Below are 23,030 nucleotides of genomic sequence, written 5' to 3' on the forward strand. Positions count from 1 at the left end.
ACTCCTGAACGTTATAGTTATCTGCAATCAAAGCCGATTGTCCGTCCTGTTACTTTCAATTGTCCGTCCTGTTACTACGTTGTCTGTCCTGTTACCAGCACTTAAAATAGAAATATACTGATTATTTATTTTTATTTTTCAGAAGAACATATTTGAATTCAAACATATATCATCTAATGAAGCATATGTGTCAAATATATGATGCAATAATCAGGGTATGTTTGTCATATTGGATTTGAATGAATTCAAATGTTTTCATTTGACTCAAATGCTGGACAAATCTGTCCATAAAATAATGTATCCAATCTCTTTTTAATTGTACTCATTGAAATATTAAACAATACATTTAAAAACAAGAACTGACATGATTTGTGTTGAACTTTGAAAAATATTGTTACAGAAAATATAATTGTTAACATGGTAACAGGACAGACATATTTTTCCTATTCAGTGTTAATTAATTATCATAATTAGGACATCATTGATTATTAAGGTGTCATTTTGCTTAACATTATTATTCAGAAGTTACTTTGTGTACTGAGTCAATAAAAAAGGAATTTTACAAAAGACAATTTTGATGTTTTTGCTTAGTTGAAATTCTGACATTTTTTGAGAATGACCCATATATCACGTATATTAATCCCCATAATCACTACCCGACGCACAAGCAGTCGGCCAGGTCAAGTTTCAATTATCCTGTGTATTGCAGCCTTAGTAAAGACACTTATAAAAAACATATACAATATGCCTGGAAGGTGTGGACACTAATCCCACCGCCCATCACATAAGCATGATAAGAATAATGACTGCATTGTTGGAGATATTAGCATGGGACTTACAGCCAGCCCCAGGTGCAAATATACAGCCACTCGTCTGGAATAAACAATATCACAGGATCATAGGATAATAAAGTAATTTTGCCTTGCGCTATATTGGTTCCTGCTCAGCAGTCTCTATTAGCTTCACTGTTTGAAGAAGGGACATGTGTACAAGCTATATCATCAGATGATATGTTTGATACATCATGTACATGTTTAAGGAAATAAAGAGAGTGTGGCTTCGAATCCCCGATGGGAATAAACCAGAAACGGTACCAGAGTTTGTACTTTACTGAGCATTCTGAGAAAGTATAATCCTGAATATAACATTTGTTACATTTGACCACTTTTCTAAAAGGGGGCGGTGGCCCAGTGGTTAAAGGGTTTGCTCATCACGCCGAAGACCCGGGTTCGATTCCCCACATGGGTACAATGGATGAAGCCCATTTTATGGTGTCCTCTGCCATGATGTTGCTGGTGGAATATTGCTAAAAGCGGTGTAAAACAATACTTACTCACTCTATAAGGCATTGTGTATTCATAGCTCTTGGCCATTGGCCATTGACCAGCGTTGAACTCCAACAACTGGTAGTCTAGATCACCTACTTTACATGTGGACCCCTCTTATTAACTACATAATATTTCTACCTCTACAACTACATCTGTCGCAAGTGTTTAGGAAATACTACAGCCAGTATAGTTAATAGATACTGATATGAGTGCAACCTGGTTCAGTCTGGTGCAACAAGGTTTTGATGTCAAGATGCATAAGTGCAAGCTATAGCTAGTTCCATAAATTGATCCCGGCTACTCCCCCTCATATACATGGTCCATTTCTTGGGGTTTTATTCAGCATTGAAACCTAAGTGCCCTTGCCCATGTTGCCAGGCAATTTGGTAAAACATCATTTTGCTGAAATTGGTCAAAGGAACACATGTTTCTGCAACAGAGCCATAACGTCAGTCATCACTACACTACACTATACCAAGATGGAATTGGAAGTTTTAGTTCCAATTTGGGAACATTTGTGACATTTGCTGTGGACTTGGGGCTAAATATGGGCCCCTGAGCAGGTTGAGATAAACAGGAAACTTAACATTTAAACCAACACTTACTACTGGTTCCTGCTACCAATCTTATCAAGCCTGGTAAATGAAATAATTGATGTTTTGAATTGAATATGAGAATCAATTCATTGAAAATTTAACTGGTATTTTGATACAGCCACTAAAAAAACAAATACAATAAACTTGTGCTATTGAACATGTTTAACAAAAAAAATTGGGTCTGTTTTCTAAAATTGTTATTTTCTTAAATTCAATCAATACAAAAATACAAAACAGATACATTTAGCATGTTAACATGGTTAAGGTGAGTATTTTTCCAAGTGGGCCACAGTGCACTCAACACACTCAATGACCTGGGCATTAGGGCTGGGACAAGTCCAAATTTACTAACCGGCTACCCATCCCCCAATTACCCGACCCTAACCCGGGTACCCGCTGTATGTCTAAAGAGATTGGGACATGTCCGATTGGGAATAGTTTGACCGTTCTCCTGTCAAAATAAATTTAGATACACATATAAACCAATCTTGCCATGCATACACTGAAGTTGACAGATGTTTTATCATAATAAAAACATATAAAGTCAGAAGGAATGTGTGCACAGTCGGAAAGAAATCTGAACACTTGTCACTTATAGTGTAACCATAGAGTTGTAGATAATTTTTGTCATTAAACAATATAATCACGTGACTAACCACGGGTCTGTGGGTACCCGGGTCCTACTCAGTACCCACCGGACCTGGGTACCCGAGATACCCGTTCCAGCCCTACTTTTCATATAGTTTAGATGTTCACCCCGGTAAGTATCGGTTACCTCCCTTTATCGGCTTGTCGACCAGTCACTTGTACGCGAGACGGTTCGCTCTGTTTCGGGTGTGCATTGGTGTGCGTGAAATAATTTATATATTTTGTAACTCTACGATGAATAAGCTTTTAGAAATTACTACATGTTAGTTTCTGAAAAATATGTACATAGGAGAAAATCGCTGTCAAAAAACTGAACATTTTGCTTGATTTTTGCACATTTTTCTCCCAATTTGACCGTTTATTATTTTTCTTATGACATTTTTTTCATGTCATTCGATAACTAGTATAATGATCAATAACTGTACTTAATTTTGTTTTATTATTTTCACAAATAACGCTTGTAGAGACATTTTTGTGCAACATGCAGAAATCCATGTTCCACTGACAGACTGTCACGCATACGAGTGACCCCTCTCAGGTGGTCACTTGTATGCAAGACGGGAGAGCCGTCTCGCGTACACGTTACGTCCTCTACTGGTAAGTATGCCCTTCGGAATTTCAGCATGTCAAGCCTCCCAGAACAGTCCTGTAATCTATGTTTAATGTCAGTGAATGTCACCTTGACATATTGATATACATTTTCCCCTTCCTTACCACATGGATCTCTCCAGTGATACCATTTTCAGCAAGTTCGGGGGCACGGGTGGCCCAGTCGTCTAAGACGCCGCGATCAGCTGTGCAGAGTTGCGTCCCTTGGACACGCCAGAAACCTATGATTGTGGGTTCAAATCCAGGTTCTCCCCGATAATGTTTCTAGGTTTGTCAGCACCATACCCGTGCTAGTGGGTTTCACCGAAGTGGTAAACGTCTGAGACATGCATCACTTGGGGCTTCCCTCCCACATTAAGCTGACGCGCCGTGATATAACTGGAATACAGTTAAAAGCGGCGTTAAACCCAACTCACTCACTCAAGCACGTTCAGTTTCTGATAAGAAAACATACAGCTTTTGGGATAACAACTTTGGGTCTATTGCATTTAGCTAAATGCTAATAAACCAGAATTGCTGTCCATAAAGCTGCACTTATTTATCAACTTCTGTCAATCAAACAGTCAGTTCAGTTTCTGAATTCCAAGAATTAATTTGTGAATCCTCCTGTCCATTTTGTATATACATATGTTTATTTCTTGTGTGTTCTTCCACTTCACTTGTGCCAAAGTATTGTGTACATTAACATGACAAAAGTAAAAAAATAAGATTCCTAAATCTGGCCTTAAGCATGTTCATGATGTTTTCAGGCCACTTCAATTTAGACTATGCCATTCTAACTCTAAAAAAAAATTTTTTTTTAAATTTAACTTTATAATGGTTAACCTGGTTAAACCATTGTTAACTTGGCATGCTATAAAGCCTTTTCCTCTTTATTGGTGACATGTTTCCATGGTTACCAGTGAAATATCATGAAATGTTAGCTTTAAAACATACAATAATCACATGATAACCCGAAATGGGAAATATATATTCCATTTTGAGAAGCCACACCATGATTACCGACATGCTGTAAACAGTGCTGAGTATATTATCTTCCTCTGAGAATGCCCAGATAAACTAACCCCTGCACAGCTTATGTAGTCATGACCATTTAACGATCAAATCATTCCATAAAAAAAATAAAAGTTTAATTTAATAAATTGAAATAAAAAAAACCCTTGTTCTCATCATGCTCATGTCCCCATGCATTATTGCCATGACAACAAAACCCAATCTACAGGATCAGTTTGAATGGTTATTGGATTTCAAACAGCAATGTCAACAACCCACAAATCACTGAAATTGCATTCCAGTGCTCTTGAGTAATCCTGTAAAAGCCTTGCCACTGGAAGCACATGGTTCATAATCTTAATTCAGCATTCTAACAGACATTGCAGAACACAGGTGACCCAGTCGTCCCAGGTGCTGTAATTCTCAGTGCAGTTGCATCCTTAGGCAAGCCAGAAACCTGGAATCACAGTTCACCTTGATTACTCTATTGTTCTAGGTTTGTCAGCACCAACCCATGCTCGTGGATTTCACCAATGTGGTAAACACCGAAGACCATGAAGACCTACATAACTGTTTTCCTCCTACATGAAGCCACATCAAGCTGAAATTATGTTGAAATGGCACTAAACCAAACTCTAAACTTGCTAAAAGATAAACAAAGGAGATAGTTCTATGGATACACAACTTCTTTATTACAATGAATGTGATGTTTCGATGTAGATACTAACACCGTTATCAAGCAAGTGATGTACAGAAATCATCAGCTGGGGGGGGGGGGGGGGGGGGGTTTTCGTCCATTTCTGGAGCTCCAATTTCATGGACAGAAGCAGGTGGGTTTAACATGTTTAAGTAACCATGGTAACTATGATATATTATAATATAAATTAAATAGTAAATAATCATAAATACCTGTCCAAAACAAATGTAGCTGAAGGGTTTAACTATGAAATTAATACAAACAGAATTAAGAAAATGGAGACAAATAGGGTGTTTTCAAGTATAAGCACCATCTTGTAAAATAAATAAATAACAAGCAACCAAGTCACAAAATCATACCAACTTCAAGATCAGGAAACTCCTTGAAGCCAACCACATCCAAAGACTCCAAGCAGCTATCAACAGAGATCAAGGTTACTGCATCCCAACAGCCTACCATGACTTCATCCCAACAGCCTACCATGAGCTCATCCCAACAGCCTACCATGACTTCATCCCAACAGCCTACCATGAGCTCATCCCAACAGCCTATCATGACTTCATCCCAACAGCCTACCATGATTTCATCCCAACAGCCTACTATGACTTCATCCCAACAGCCTACCATGAGCTCATCCCAACAGCCTACAGTGACTTCATCCCAACAGCCTACTATGACTTCATCCCAACAGCCTACCATGACTTCATCCCAACAGCCTGCCATGACTTCATCTCAACAGCCTGCCATGACTTCATCCCAACAGCCTACCATGAGCTCATCCCAACAGCCTACCATGACTTCATCCCAACAGCCTACCATGACTTCATCCCAACAGCCTACCATGACTTCATCCCAACAGCCTGCCATGACTTCATCCCAACAGCCTACCATGACTTCAACCCAACAGCCTGCCATGAGCTCATCCCAACAGCCTACCATGACTTCAACCCAACAGCCTGCCATGACTTCATCCCAACAGCCTACCATGACTTCATCCCAACAGCCTACCATGAGCTCATCCCAACAGCCTACCATGAGTTCATCCCAACAGCCTACCATGACTTCATCCCAACAGCCTACCATGACTTCATCCCAACAGCCTACTATGACTTCATCCCAACAGCCTGCCATGACTTCATCCCAACAGCCTACCATGACTTCATCCCAACAGCCTACCATGAGCTCATCCCAACAGCCTACCATGAGCTCATCCCAACAGCCTACCATGACTTCATCCCAACAGCCTCCCATGACTTCATCCCAACAGCCTACCATGACTTCATCCCAACAGCCTACCATGAGCTCATCCCAACAGCCTACCATGACTTCATCCCAACAGCCTACCATGACTTCATCCCAACAGCCTACTATGACTTCATCCCAACAGCCTACCATGACTTCATCCCAACAGCCTACTATGACTTCATCCCAACAGCCTGCCATGACTTCATCCCAACAGCCTACTATGACTTCATCCCAACAGCCTACCATGAGCTCATCCCAACAGCCTACCATGAGCTCATCCCAACAGCCTACCATGACTTCATCCCAACAGCCTCCCATGACTTCATCCCAACAGCCTACCATGACTTCATCCCAACAGCCTACCATGACTTCATCCCAACAGCCTACCATTAGCTCATCACTAAACAATCTTAATCTCATTTCCATTGTCCATACATATCTTAATCCTTTTCATCTTAATCTGTTAAAACTGGCTTCCAATCAACTTGTCCATACAGATCACTGTACTGTTTCTTACGACCATGCCTTGTTAATCCCATTTATATGTACATCATCAGGCTTCATACTTCAACCTTATCTGTTGTCTAAACATCATCTATCACTCAACCTTGTATAAACCTCACTGATCCACATGTACATAACCCTCCTACTTCACATGTCTGTACATCACTTACTTGATAACAGTGTCAGTATCTACAACGAAACGTTACATTCATTGTAATAAAGAAGTTGAATAACCATAGAAACATCTCCTTTGTTCACCATACCAATTTCTATATGCCACTTAAAGAAGTTTTGCTAAACGATATCAATCCTAAATCAAACAGACCTTGCAAAACAACGAGCAAAACATGACCAACAAACACTTAACGATACTTAACATGCTTAATCATGTTAACAGCAAGGTAATTAGAACCTATTCCCACTAAATCATGGAATAACTCCAGCCATTCAACAAGTTCAAACCAGTCTATATACATGACAGATAACCATGCTTATTTCAAGTCTATCTTTATAAATGACATAGAAGTGAGTGAGTAAATTGGGTTTGACGCCACTTTGAACAGTATTCCAGTTATATCACAGCGTGTCAGCTTAATCATGTCATGTGAGAAGAAAGCCTAAAGCCATGCAGATCTCAGACGTTCAGTACTTCAGTGAAACCAATGAGCATGAGTATGGTGCTGACAAACCTAGAAACATCATTGGGCAAACTGGGATTCAAACCTAAAATAACATTTCTGGCCTAACCATGGGGCCCATTCCTGCATTTCGAATTGTGGCCCCTTAATCTGAAGAAGGCAGGGCCAGACATCCCCGCCTTGACCTAATGTTCACATAAAAGTCAATATGATTAACAATAAACATGAAAGGTCTGGTCCTTAGCACATGTTGAATAGTATATAATACACAAAACATGATTGGGATCACAAATATTTCGGGGAATATTTTTCTGAAATTGAGTGTTTTGTCTTCACTACAAAAGAACATCACCAAAACTACTCATTACTATGATTACCCCTAAACTTGTCTTATTCCATACAAAGAAGGGCCAAGTCGTCTAAGGCCCCGTGATTCGCTGTGCATAGTTGCGTCCCTTGTACATGCCAGAAACCTATGACTGAGGGTTCGATTCCTCAGGTTCGCCCGATTATGTTTCTAGGTTTGTCGGCACCATACACGTGCTCGTGGGTTTCACCGAAGTGCTAAACGTCTGAAACCTGCATTACTTCAGGCTTTAAGCCTCCCACATTAAGCTGACGCACCACGATATAACTGGAATACTGTTAAAAGCGGAGTTAAACCCAACTCACTCACTCACCCATACAAAGTTACCTATATTCTTTGACATCTTATGTTTAAGGATCTGTCACCACCATTCTTGATACTGAACCAATCTCACTAAAGCATGATAATCCATTAAATATTTATTCAAATCTATCCATTATGTCAATGAAAATACAAGCATTGATAATCAGCTGATTTAAATGGACCTACGTCATGCATATATAATCTGTGCAAGCTAGAGCTCCATTTGATTAAAGAAACATTATGTTATGTTTACATGTTACCATGGTAATAAGATTCTGAATGAACGAAATGGTTATCAATCAATAGCCTCTAGTTGGTAGTAGGTCTGTGGCAACCAGATCAAAGAAACCGAAACAACATTATAGCCTTAGAACATGTTGCACAATTTGTATGCATGATCCATCAAAGATACTGCAGTGTACACATGGTGCATGGCTTCAAGTACAACCAATATAGCTATCATAACAAGGTTATACTGACATCATCACTGGTAGCAATTGAACTTGACATGACAGGGATTGTCAGGATAGGCACAGAGGCCAATATCAGCCCCAAATCTGCAGCAAACAATGGTAATGGCAGCATAAATTCCGAAATTGGGATTTCAAATTTTAACGTCATGTATATAGTTTTGTAGACATGGTAGACTTTAGGGCTGGGACGGGTAACTTGGATACTCGGTCGGGTGGGTACTGAGTAGGACCTGGGTACCCACAGGCCTACCCGGACCCGTTGTTATTCATGTGATATATAGTTTATTGACGAAAATAATCTAAACTCTATAGTTACACTACAAGTCACTAATGTTCGCATTTCTTTCTGACTATGCACCCATTCCTTCTGACTTTTCATATGGTTGAAAAAAGATATAACTTACGTCAACTTCAGTGTATGCATGACCAGATCATTTAATACATGTATCAAAATGCGTTTTGCAAGTGCTGTGGTAAAAAAAAAATCCCAATCGGACATTTTGTATCTCTTGAGACCTACAGTGGGTACCCGGGTAGGGTCGGTAATAGAGGGGTGGGTACCCGGGTAGTAAATTTGGACTCGTCCCAGCCCTTGAGTGAGTGAGTGAGTGAGTATGGTTTTACGCTGCTTTAGCAATATTCCAGCAATATCACGGCGGGGGACACCAGAAATGGACTTCACACATTGTACCCATGTCGGGAATCGAACCTGGGTCTTCGGCGTGACGAGCGAACGCTTTAACCACTAGGCTACCCGACCGCCCCCCCCCAGCCCTTGAAGACTTGTATTTCACTGATAACTGAGGACCAATAAACCTGATGAAAGGAAGAGGCCTTAATGCTTAGTTTTATATTATTGCATTGAAAGCAGTGTTAAACTACTTTATAGAGGTGACAATTGGAAATGTTATCGAGATACTAACTGTACATGGTAAAGTATCATGACATATTAATATATTAATTAATAATAATTTCAATTATTATGTGTGTATCATGTGTATATATATATATATCATACCTATTTACACTTGAAATTAATCAATTCAATAATGAACTAGATAGATCCATTTAATGTTTAAAATTGAATTTTCTACCTTGTCCATCATTGTCCATGTTCTCAATCTTGGTTACATATGTCTTAAAAAAGGAAGCATTTCTAAGGCAGTCAGAATATAATTATGGAGTTATATGTGTATGTATAACGGCATACATTCAATGCCAAAAATAGCCTGCCGAAAATGATGAAAACTGATTTTCTTTCTCTATGACGTCAAAAGTGCGACAGAGAGGTTACACATGTACAAAGTAAAGGGGGCATAACTCCGCTATGCTAAGCACTAGTTTATTGTAACTCAGGTCACTTGGAGAGAATTAGCCGTGGGTAAGGACAATATATTGTCGTGGTGTTTTGTTCACGAGAAAGCAAACTATTCCAACACAAATATCGATATTGAAACTGTATACGTTTAGGTATAATAAAAAAAACACATAAGAAATGATGGAATCATACTTTATAAAAAAAGAGGTAATAGAGAAATGGATGGGCCTATCTAACCTATAAATTAGTCCTTTGATTCCAACATTCTCCTGAATGCGTAGGTGTAATTTGACTAATGTTGCACCATGATTAATGGAGCTCTAGCCTTATCATCAAATGTAATGAAATACCAAAAACTTAACACCATTCTATTTGACGTCATGTCTAGTTTTAGGTCTTTGATAACGTCGGAGAAAGACGTCACTGGTATTTTGATTAATATATATCTCCCCTAAATTTCGTTCATGGTATGGAAAATCTAGATGTGGTTAACAGAATTTGACGCTTTTTTGACACAACATAAAATGACTGCTTTCACCATGTAAATAATGTCTTGAATATATAAACAATTAGATAGTTTATCGTGTATCTTAATTGGACAAGACATACACCTGTTTGGCATCAATTTACGTAATGAAATACCCCAAAGAATATTTCAAAACAACCAAAATAATATTCAGTATTGGACATATATTTGTTCATTATTATGTGATTATTTCTCTTCATCTCGTTTCAGAATTACACAATAAAAGATGCGAAGAAAGCTTTATTCATGGTATTGGTTTAAAATTATCAGGATAATCGTATAAGGTTGAACCAACGGTGTACATGGAATGGGTTTTATTTTTATACTTTTTACAATTCCTGGAGAAATATAATAAATTGCTAATATCTTGTGATCACAATATTTAAAAAAGGATGAACCCATTGATTATATAATGCAAAACGAGAGGAATAATTCATAAATTGTTTGTGACTAACGTGCACCTGGCGAATTGTTAGATATCACTGTTCTGTGTATCCAACTACATGATAAAATTCCAAGACCAAGACAATTCTTTCAGAAATGTGTGCATATATTTTAACGAAAAATATTGTCCATTTTGTTAAAATAACATATTCAGTTTTAGTTATAAAACAAAATGGAATGGCTATTCATGGACATTGGTTACATGAACTTATAATATTGACAATTACACATCCTAAGAAATATGTACATGCTGCAGTTACATTTACACTTCATCTTGTAACACTTGTCCAAAGGAAAGAAATATGTACAACGATGTAGACGTATGACATCGCGTTGCATCTGCGACTGATCACTACCGGTGACCGACTTTTACTAAATGGCGTGTTTACTGTCATCAGTACGCGGGATTTTACGAGGGGACTTTCATTGATTCGGGGATCGTAAATACATAAATGTGACATGTAAGTAATCAGAAACATTCTGACAATCTAGGTACAGTTATTTGTTGTTAAATTTTTCATTGACACCAATGGAAATAGTCAGAAATTACAATAAATACCGTTGCCGTTGTGCACAATATTGCGTCAGTCATGGCGTCACACAGGACGATAACTTTGACAATTTTTATATATGTATGGCAGCTAAGTTTGAAATATACGTGAAGTTACAGGCGTCTCATAACTGGTGTCTGTGAAACGTGATTTTGTAAACACTATCCGATATGGCGGAAAGTTCACTTCGGCATTCGTGTTTGCGTATTTTCCAAAATAATCTAACCGATTCTAGGGTTATCGGCGATGTTTTGGAATTATCATTGGTGGTTTCATGTTCATAAAAGACAGATACCCCTGATCACTAATAAGTAATATGCTATTTCTGAAATTCATTTCTCTGAGTAAACATGGTAAATATATAATATCCAAAAAAATATAAATATCAAAACATGCTGTAAATAACGCTGTGAATGGTGATTTAGTAACATTTCGCGGCACTTTCAGAGGTCATTTTCAGTACTTTTGCTTGGCCTAAAATGCCAGTGGATAATATCACAATTTTTTATAACATATTTTTCGGAGTGCTTTTTCCAAATCTTTGATTATATTTTTACGCTGAAGATGATTTTTTCCGAGGACTACTGTTTTTAAAAAACGCTATTTTCCACGTTTCCACGGAAATTTCACATCCCTGAGTTCCTTGACCACTCATGTACCTTGCATAATTCAGAAACATGATGACTTTAAAATGTCTTCGTGCACAGATATTTACTGCATGTTTTTTTAGTTTGTTGTTTAACGCCGGACTCAGCAATATTTTAGCTGTATGATGGCGGTGTGTTAATAACTGAATCTTGACCTGACAGTCCAGTTATTGACATCATGAGCATCTGTCAATGCAGTTAGGATACAATGAAATGCATCAAACAAGTCACCTGACCACCCGATCTATCAGTTGCCTTACGACAAGCATGGGTTGCTAAAGATCCCGTGAAGATCTGGGGTAGAATAGGTCTTCAGCAACCCATGCCTGCCATAAAGGGCAACCTTGCTGAAGATCTATGGATGACAGTGTCGGACACAAACAAGAAAGTACTGCTGCACTCAGTACTTGGCATCTCATTGTTTCAATGCCAGTGCATATATGTCATGATAATGCATGATGTACGGTCACCCTTGCATCTTTTACTCGCTCCAGAATAACAGGCCTTTCACCATGAGGTGGTGTTGCTATCATATATCCAATAAATGTGGTCAACAAAGGACTCCCCTACAACAACTCATCATAGCATGATCAATCATAGCTATTCATGTGGAGATCAGACCAGCAAGACAACCAGTACCAGTGTGTGTGACAACGACACCGACAGCAGCAATGTAGTCATCAGTAACGTCTGTGTTATTGAGTTATTGACAACGTATCAACACGCTCCATGGTATTAGCTGATTAGAAGTCAGGACAAGAACAAGTAAGGACAGTAATAAGGGAGAAGTGGTTCTCATAACGGACTAGAGGTTCTTTTTGGGAAATGAAACAAATACTGAAATCTGCTTAACAGAACTCTTATTGAATAATTTCTTGCAGTTCTCTCTGTTAAATTAGTTATGAATACTTTTAGCAATATTCAAGCAATATTGGAACCATTTAGGAATCAGGGAAGCAGGTATCAGGTCACCTTGTTCAATGTTGTCTAATACTACCATCGTATATCAATAATGCAAATCTGATCGGGTGGTCAGGCTTGCTGACTTGGTTGATGCATGTCATTGTATCCCAATTGCGTAGATCGATGCTCATGTTGTCAATCACTAGATTGTCTGGTCCAGACTCGATTAGTTACAGACCACTGTCATATTAGCTGGAATATTGCTGAGTGTGGCGTTAAACAAACAAACCAAAAAAAACAATAATGCAAATCTTTGCTACCTATAATCATGATAATGAAGGGGTCATGAATGGCTCAGGGGGTCGTATAATACATGGGGTACAGGATCTCACATAATTTTCTGTTTCTGGCAATGGGCTTACAAATTTCATACATTTGGGGAATCAAATCCAGGCAATGAGCATGACAAGTAAATACTTGAACCACTAGATTGGCCCATCGCCCGGATTATTCTATAAATCACACCAGTATTACTATTAATAACTTCCAAGGTAGTGGCTACATAATGTTCCCTTGTACTCCGCAATGTAATCTGCTTAAGGAACTAATGCTGTGCACATGCTGTAAATGAGGCTTTAATCACGAACACTTGCTTTAGGGCTTGAAAAAATTTCATAAACACAACTTGTCTTGCAGTGCAAGTACTCCAAGTAGATATTATGTACCCGTCCTACGATATTTTCACTTCCCATTTTACATTTTATCATTTTTTTATGTTCTCAGTTTTTATTACATTTTCTTTCTGTAATTGAAGTTTATGAAACAATAAAAATCACAAATATATTCATTAATTTTACATATTGTACTGGCTGAGGTTTATAATAACTTGTTCATGTTCACATCTATTCAAGTGTCTCCTACTCTTCCTGGGAATTTCATATGATTCTTTTCTGAAGTTATTTTTTAAACAAATCACCAGTCCAAGCTTTGAATCTTGATATTTGGTGATATTTCCGACAGACAAAACAAAATAGTTACTGTTACTGTAAACACACTTTCTGTTGTCAAGTGTGCCGTCTATTTATGACATGAGCAACAAGTATTTCGCTGTTATCACATGGTTATTGCTGAAAACGTATGCCAGATGAAAACATATCGAAATAATATTGCATATTTTATTGAAAATGATAAAGAAATGAATTAGCCCTACACATGCTGCTACATGTCAATACTAGCGGGCAAGAGGATTTTTCGAGCCCTGTGCTTTAATTAGCATTTTATTAATTCACTACTGTTTCCCATCCCACCAGAAAAAGACCTTTATCATATATATAGCACACCTTCCATGACAATTTCATACTCCCATACTAAATACGCTGAAGCTGATAAATTTCACCTGGTTCGGTTGCAAATAATTAACAGTCATTTGAACCATTTGAGAATCACGTAAGCAGGTATCGGGTCATCTTCAATACTACTGATCATCAACATATCAATATTCTAATGACTTCATTGGCCTTAAGAAGGGAAAAGTCACAAATACAATTTACATGTACTGGGGTATGCTTAATCATGTTAAGCTCTCTGTTCAATAAACATGATAAAGCTGTGGTGATTTCAACATGTGTTCAAAGCCTCTCATTTATGTTAATATGCTTATTTCAAGTGGACCATAAACGCTTCATGACATGAGAAGGCACCACCCTCCTGTGTCTGAATACCATGCCAGAGATTGACATCACAACATTTCATTCATTCAACAAGTTCAAACTGACATCACTCAGACCCGGCTGTATTCTGTGATCGCAGAATATTTTGCAGAAATGCCCACATCGGCATACAATGATATAACTATAAGCAGTGATAAGGGGCAGATTATGTTTTCTGATTTTCTATCCTTTGGAAGTCATTCCAAGGTAAAAACTAAAAACAATTATTTTAAGTTTGTTACAACAATACTTCTGTTGAAGACAGTTCGTTCATGTGGACAGTTTTTAGGCTATTTCAAGCAAGTCAAATTTGAACTAAAGGAATTGTATGTTTATACTGTTATAATGATAAGTGCCCTAGTTTGTTAAGTATCTTTCTCCAATCAATATGTGACCTGCATGGTGACTTGGCCTGATCTTGGGGTCTGGGAATACAAGCCAGGGACATAGTGACAGATAATCTATACACAGACATTCTCAGTGGCCATACTTCACCATGTTCATGCAAGGTTAGAAATTAATTGGGTTTTTTTATACAAGTCCACAAAATGATCTGCTGTTTATCTATCATGCTAATTGTAAAAGTGTCAGTCCACAAAGAAATATCACACGTTCTTCCTGAATTTTACTAACCCGTAACCGCGGCCTTCTGTTAATTTACTTCAACTACATATATGTCAACCATCTTGACAATATTCTCAACTACAAGACCTGTGAAGATCCAGGGTAGAATAGGTCTTCAGTAACCCATGCTGTCGTAAAAGGCCACTATGCTTGTCGTAAGAGGTGACTTACGGGATCGGGTGGTCAGGCTCGCTGACTGGGTTGAAGCATGTCATCTATCCCAATTGTGTGGATTGATGCTCATGATATCAATCACTGGGTTGTCTGGTCCAGACTCGATTATTTACAGACCGCCATCAATTAGCTGGAATAGTGTTCAGTGCGGTGTAAAACAACCAACCAGCCTCAACTCCAAAGCCTGATCAGCAAAACGTGTAGAATATTAACATGAGTAACATTGTTAATACATGTAAAATATTCTGTGAAAATAATATACAAAAATCAAGTCCCTGTTTTACTGCATATATCTCACATTGTAGGAAATAAAATAATGTGACTTTTCTCTCAGACAAGTATCCAAACAATCATGAACAATAGAGTTTGCTATTTTCATATATTCAAACAAACAAAATTGATCTACTGCCCATGTAGGAAATAATATTTTTGAAAATAATTCTGACCCCCCCACCTCACTGAAAATCAAACGGTTGCTCCCAAAGAAAACATGACAATCCTTTTGTGTGTGACTTATGGATCATGTATCAACTAAGATCAAGCTGGATTCATTCACATGTAAAGCTATATCTACAACAATGGGTGCTCAGTGAAGCATGTAGCCAAGATGACAGGCATTGATCACAAGCAGCATGAATGAACAGTTAGTCACCAATACCATTCAGCAGATGTCAGGCAACAAACTCCAAAAAGTTGGGTTGCTAATGCTAAATACATGTAGTCAGTTTTATCGCAAGTCGTAATAAAAATGTGATTTTCTTCATCCCTGTAAGAGCAGAAGGGCTTGTACCCCCACCACCAGCCTGTTCCTGCTGATTATTTTTATTATATTGCTTTTTCAACATGTTTACAACATGTACAAGGAGACTTTTGTTCAACCCCTCCACCCATTGACAAACCTCTACATACATACAGAGTATTTGCTGCAAAACTTAATTTAGAATCAAAATAAATTTACATACATGATTAGAGTTAACAAAAGGTTTTCTTGTTTTGGCTCTTGTGAAGGATCAGCATGATCAGTGCCATTGATCAATAACATGGGAAGTGAGGATGCACTGGCGGGACATCGCTCACTTCTGTGCCCCCAACCCTGCACCACCAAGTAACCATCATAAGGGCATGTTCTTAAATGTTGGTTTCTGCACTTATGGAAGAAGCGTGAAACTTTAGGACGGGTGACTATGGCTTCCAACTCATGCTACATGGTCTTAAACTAGGGTAGATAGGGACTAGGTCTTACTCTTCTTACTCTTTTGGACGCCAGACTCAGCCATATGACAGCTGTCTGTAAACAATGGATTCTGGGCCAGACAATGTAGTGATTAACATCATGAGCATCGATCCAGGAGTACGATGACATGCAGTTAACAAGTCACCAAACCGCATTATCAGATTCATTTGGTCATCTCTAACAACTATCATTGTCCAACTCGGAATCCATCTCCAAGTCACCTACTTACACAAATTTACACAGTAGATGGAGCTTGCTTTATAACATGTTGTATATAGTTAACTCCTTTCTTACGTAGACATTATACCAGCAACTTGAACACTGAATGACTTTTGTTACAAGTGCATGTTAGATTTACCATGTTTACAATATGAGATTAATTTTCTTTAAATAGATGTGACAATGCTGCAATGCAGTTTTCTATAATAACACTGCAAAGGAATGATACTGAATGTGAAGTGAGCTTGTAATATTTGATAACATGTGGCTCCAGACTGCCAGTTGTTTATTGATGTAGGTCTCAGAGATTCACTGAGATTTCCTTTACATTTTTCTGGCAACCTTCCAAAGTGAGGGTTTCCTTTGCATTTTTCTGGTAAAGTGAAGTGATGCTGGCCAGATCTAGACATTGACCACTTTGACAAAACTCATGAGCATAGGCTCATCATGCTCATGGTGCTGAGATTTCAAGAAACACACTCATCATGCTCATGGTGAATCAAATCCAGGTTTCAAGACCACAATCATAGGTTTACGCCACTCTAAAACACACAACAATCACTGCACTGTGCTGTGTGTTTTTGCTGCAGCTTAGATGACTGGTCACAAACCAAAGGAAATTCCTTCTGAAAATGTGTGTGACAGGGAACAATCACCTTTCAGGAATTATTAGTACGTAATTTTGTGTACCATCAGTATATTGTAGTGAGTGAGTGTGTATGTTTTTACGCTGCTTTTAGCAATATTCCAGCAACATCACAGTGGGATACACCAGAAATGGGCTTCACACGTCGAACCCAGATCTTCGATGTGACGGACAAATGCTTTTACCACTTGACTATCCCACTGCCCCTGGTAACGTTATAGGATTATGGTACTGTGCTGTGTGGACTTTAGAACCAGGGTCAGTTTGATCATGTTTATGAGGTAGCATACTAATCTGTTTGCCGGAATAACAAACTCCATAGTTTAATTATAGCTTAGTAATTAATGAGTTAGTTGAGGATCATATTGAGAATTTTTTTATATCAGAATATGAAAATGCTACACATTTGCTGTCTTATGTGACAAGTTTGAGAGCATCATGACAGATCAAGTATAGACGACTTACAGGGTTTAATTTCAGATGGGTTCATTTTCTTGGCTAGGACATTGACTGATTATCTAAAATGTCCCAAAGATATAGATATATCCTGCACAAGAATTTACTTGCAAAACGCGATGAAATGTCCCAATGTCATTAAATTTTGTCCACTAAAATCACAGGCATGAAAGTAAAGACAATGTCCGCATAATAACATGACTGCACGTGTTTGACTTCAGCATGCCGACATTGATTAGGACTATGCCTAGCCTATAGCAATGTATAAACAAGGGACTTAGAGACAGTAAACCAGTCCTAAAGTTTATGACAAATCGTGTTCAGTGCTGTAAATGTTTTTGTCTTACCAGTTCCACAGAGACAATGTCTTTCAAAGGCACTGTTTCCTGAATGCCTTTCGGTGGGTTTTCTGTCAGGTATATCCATTCGTCCCCAAGAACAATATATTTGAACGCCTTGTTCTCGCGCTCCGACACAACAATACATGATTCGTAGGCACGAATACGCTCATACGTTTCCTCGGAAACGGCTCTCTTCAGAAAACTCTCAAGTTTACTGTTCGTTTTGGTCAACAAATCCGCACTGCTTCGCGCCATTCATAGTTTTCCCACTAAGACGTCGTGCTAAAAAATTAACAGTAAAACTGTCACATTTTTTTTCGCGATCGCCGCTTTGCGGCCGACATGGCTATCCATAGCTACCGTGTACACTGAAGCCAGTGCGCTTTGTCGTGAATCAATAACAGTAACCGCTAAATGTAAGACTGGCAGGGGAAGCGAAACGAAATATGGTCTCTCGCCTCGAACTGGACAAAACCGGTATTTTGATTCGTCACGCGAAGCGGTCCTGTTACTTAGCCGACGACATTGTTAATTGATCTCCAAAGAAGTGCTCGTTGTTCCATTGACAGTTTGGAAGTACGTCCCCTGCTGGCCATCCGTTGTTAAATAAAGCATTTAATCACAGTAAAATTCGGCAATCACCTTGAATGCTTTTCTCTTCGAAGTGTTTATCTAGCCCCGTTACATCATGGTATGTACTTGGTCGCTACATTCAGGTTGTCTGTACGATCATTTAGAAGTTGTCTTTGTATGAATTTAGAGTTGGATATAATCATGACAAGGAGTATTATGGAAAACAACTTCTTTATTACACATGCCCAACGTTTCCGTGCTACTCTTGCCCCTTCATCGTGTTCTAGGGGCGGTCGGGTAGCCTAGTGGTTAAAGCGTTCGCTCGTCATGCCGAAGACCCGGATTCGAATCCCGACATGGGTACAATGTGTGAAGCCCATTTCTGGTGTCCCCCGCCGTGATATTGCTGGAATATTGCTAAAAGTGGCGTAAAACCAAACTCACTCACTCACTCATCGTGTTCTACATCTGATTATGGGGAAGAGTAGCTCGGAAACGTTGAGCAATAAAGAAGTTGTTTTCAATAATATTCCGTGTCATGATTATATCCAAGTTCTAAATTCATACAAAGACAACTTTATACTGTCGTTTGTAAAACAAATGAAGCCACTCAAGCCAGTTAATAATAATTAGATACCTATAAGTAAAGCCGTGGCGGTGAGGTAGTCTCGTGTTCGATCCCCCGCACGGGTACAATGTGTGAAGCCCATTTCTGGTGTCCCCCGCCGTGATATTGCTGGAATTTTGCTAAAAGCGGCGTAAAACCATACTCACTCCCTATAAATGAAGCCAGTTGTGACAAGATTAAAATTGGTGTACAATGTGTTGTTATGAGTTGCTGGAGTTGCTATGGGAGAGCTGATACAAGGTAATGTCGCGTGCAAGGAATGATTGAGCTGACAGAATTGATTGGTATTATTATTAAACATATTTTATTGTCCAAAAAGACAAAGGGATTGGGCACAAGTGCAACACTTATTACCGCCTTCTCCCTATATACAGTTAAACATAATATTGCATAATGGAAATGAACAATTTACAACTGAAGCTTGACATTGTTGATTGTTGAGTGAACAACTGATGGATGGGACATGAGAAAGGACATTTAGTCTGAGGGAAAACCAGTAACCATGCATGTCTTTACAACGCTGGAAATGTTTGCACCAGTTAGCATTTAGGGAAATGTTGCATATAGATCTGTATCATTGGGTGCCGTTGTACAAAGCGATCTTAGCGTTAAGGTGATCGTAACTCCCATACCTTAACATAGACTTACGACAGTCGTAGCGCTCTTATGGTTGTTTTGTACAACGGCACCCAGTGATACAGCCGCTAAGGCGGTGGACGAGCGACTATAGGAAATTATACAAAAATACAAACGAGTTAGTCATACTATAACACCGATAATGCAACAGTTGGTGTATTTTATAAATTAGTTTTAATTATTAACGTGTTAAAATGACTCCACAGATACACTGTAGCTTCTTCATAAACTCCGGGTATGTATTTTTTTAATGAATGAATGGGTTTTTTTTCGGTAAAGGGGCCACCGGACCATTATACAAATACAGCATCACATAATGTGCCTTAAAATTACCGATGTGTAAGGTAGCTTCTCTTATTGCCTACAGGACCCGTGAAGATCCGGGGTAGAATAGGTCTTCAGCAACCCATGCTTGCCGAAAAAGGCGACTATGCTTGTCGTAAGAGGCGACTAACGGGATCGGGTGGTCAGGCTCGCTGACTTGGTTGATGCATGTCATCAATCCCAGTTGCATGTCAATCACTGGATTGTCTGGTCCAGACTCGATTATGGCGGAATATTGCTGAGTGCGGCGTTAAACAACAAACAAACAAAAGGACAGGAACAAAACAATTAAAAACTCTTTAAAAACCTCATGTTATAAAATTATGAAAGACTGTATATCATTTGAACAATACCTTAATATTTTGGATGTAAAGTATAGAATACCACTATTGTAGTTTAGATTATCAAATCATCGGCACCCAGTAGAAACTGGCAGGTGGAGAAAAGTACCTTTGTGCGAAAGAGTGAGTGAGTGAGTGAGTATGGTTTTACGCCGCTTTTAGCAATATTCCAGCAATATCACGGCGGGGGACACCAAAAATGGGCTTCACACATTGTACCCATGTTGGGAATCGAACCCGGGTCTTCGGCGTGACGAGCGAACGCTTAAACAAACCACTAGGCTACCCGACCGCCCCTTGTGCGAAAGAAGCCGTCCACTCTAATCAAAGGGATATTGGAGATGAATTCCACTATATTTTTGTCTGTACTTTTTTCAGTAACGAACGCATTAGATACACTGTAAAACTTTGCCGTAAAATATACGGTAACATAACGTGAAAATGCAACGGTAGGATTCTTGTTATGACACTTGTACGCCGGAATGCCGTGAACGTAAAATATTTTACGGCGTTTCACTGCATCAAACGATGTTTACGCGACGCTACCGTTTGGCCCCAAGGCATTGTGGGATACTGCCATCCACGCTGCCGCCATTTCACGTTGACCTGAGAAGAATTGTTCCAGAATCTGATGTCACAAGACTCATCTGTTGGTAATTTGTACACATTCGATGTCTAGAGTATGCAAATCAAGGGTTCACATGTTTATTATTTAGGTTTTCTATTGTGTGCTTCTGTATTTTTGTTCTTGACAAATGGTATGACGTATCATTGCAAAGAATGTAATTTTGAGACCTGTATTTTACGGCAGTATGTCAGACATTATCGTTTACACAGACATGTACCAAATATTTTATTTCCCTGTTGCCAAGACCTTTGTGTAAGAAAATTTCGCACGTACAGTGCGTTTCGGGCACACGTATTACGTGATCACAAGCTTAACACAAACATAAGTCAACCAAGGTCAATACACGGCCAGTCACATTTACGTCTTGTGTGCAGGCAAAGCTTTTGTGAACATGAATTCTCTTCTATTGATGAGCTCTTGAAACATTTGCGACATTTGTCCATTCAAATCATGCAATACCAAAAGGGTGAAAATCTCAACACCGTAACAATTTCCCACTTGACCTGTACATCAGTAGTTTGTTTGCAGAAATGTATTTTAAAATATTTGATTTCCTTTTCAAGACTATTCACAAGTAGATTACCTTTCTTCAAATGTAAAATGCTAAAAAAATGTACTTTCAAGTTAATATTTGTTTGTTTATAAGCAAATATTTTCTGGATTTACTAAAAACATGGCTGTCCCTCAGCTGGACCAGAATAAAAAATAATACCTAATCTATATCTAAATATTCTAAAAATGTAACAAATTTTGTTTTTCACACTCTCAAATGAACATTAATTACATGTATCCTATCATTATTATCTAAAACCTAATTGAAAAAAAAATAAATAAGAAAAAAAAGATGTCCCTCAAAAGGCACTCAACTCCGTTACAACGTACCAATACTAAAAAAATAACTGTGCTATGGGAGATAACTCTCATACGCTTCCTCTTTTGGCAACATGTGTATGAAGTTCATCTGCTGGTGATAGATAGATGCCACATTTATGTACAATGTTCAAACCAATGACATCAAGATATGTCTGTTAAGTACAGTATGTTTTCTGAGCCTCAACTCTGTTACACTGTCTATAGATCTATATCTCATTCTAATTTCCTTCACTTTTCCAAGAGAAATTGGTTAGCAAGACCATGTTAGCAGTGAGTATTTTAATTTCCATAAAAAGCAAAGCATGCTGGGATATGAGCCATTTATAGTAAGGTTTCTCAACTCCATTACACTCAACTCTGTAATGCTGTACAGCGTAACGGAGAGGAAAAATTTGTGCATCTGCACAATTTCGATAGTTATTGTCAGTACATAGCTTTGTTCTTCACGAATATTTTATTTTATTTTAACCCTATACCTGACAAATAATTTTCCCACAGTCTGGAGTAAGAACTTTATTTTTAAATAGTCACTCAGACTGCTCTGATGTTTTGGATGAACAAGATGTTAGGACCTGTGCAAAATGTGGATTTGATTCTATTGATAGCGCTCTTTCCGACAGTGGACTAATTATTGAAGACAGAACTGGTGTCTTTTACATTGATGGGAGTGCCTGGCTATTGTGTTTTGGCTGCAGAAAGCAATTTCATTATGCATGTATAAACAACATATTTTCTGACAGTGTTGATGATATGATTGATCTGAAATTTGATCTTGAAGTTTTATAATATATTATAGTGATCTAAAATGGCATTTTAAGCAACTTTGTGCTTATT

General features: G+C 38.4%; 1 protein-coding gene across 2 annotated transcripts in view; it reads right to left on the reverse strand.

The window, feature by feature from the left end:
• Positions 1-18,582, reverse strand: part of LOC124120920 (uncharacterized protein C12orf56-like) — a 59,717-nt gene extending 41,135 nt beyond the window's left edge. For both annotated transcript variants that reach the window (XM_046483837.2, XM_046483830.2), the window contains exon 1: positions 18,200-18,582. In XM_046483837.2, the coding sequence (XP_046339793.1) occupies positions 18,200-18,448 (249 nt within the window). In that variant the 5' untranslated portion in view covers positions 18,449-18,582. The remainder of the gene's footprint in view (positions 1-18,199) is intronic.
• Between the last annotated feature and the right edge of the window lie 4,448 nt (positions 18,583-23,030).

The sequence above is a fragment of the Haliotis rufescens genome, unplaced genomic scaffold, assembly GCF_023055435.1.
Source record: "Haliotis rufescens isolate VD_foot unplaced genomic scaffold, xgHalRufe1.0.p SCAF_16, whole genome shotgun sequence".
NCBI lineage: Eukaryota > Metazoa > Mollusca > Gastropoda > Lepetellida > Haliotidae > Haliotis > Haliotis rufescens.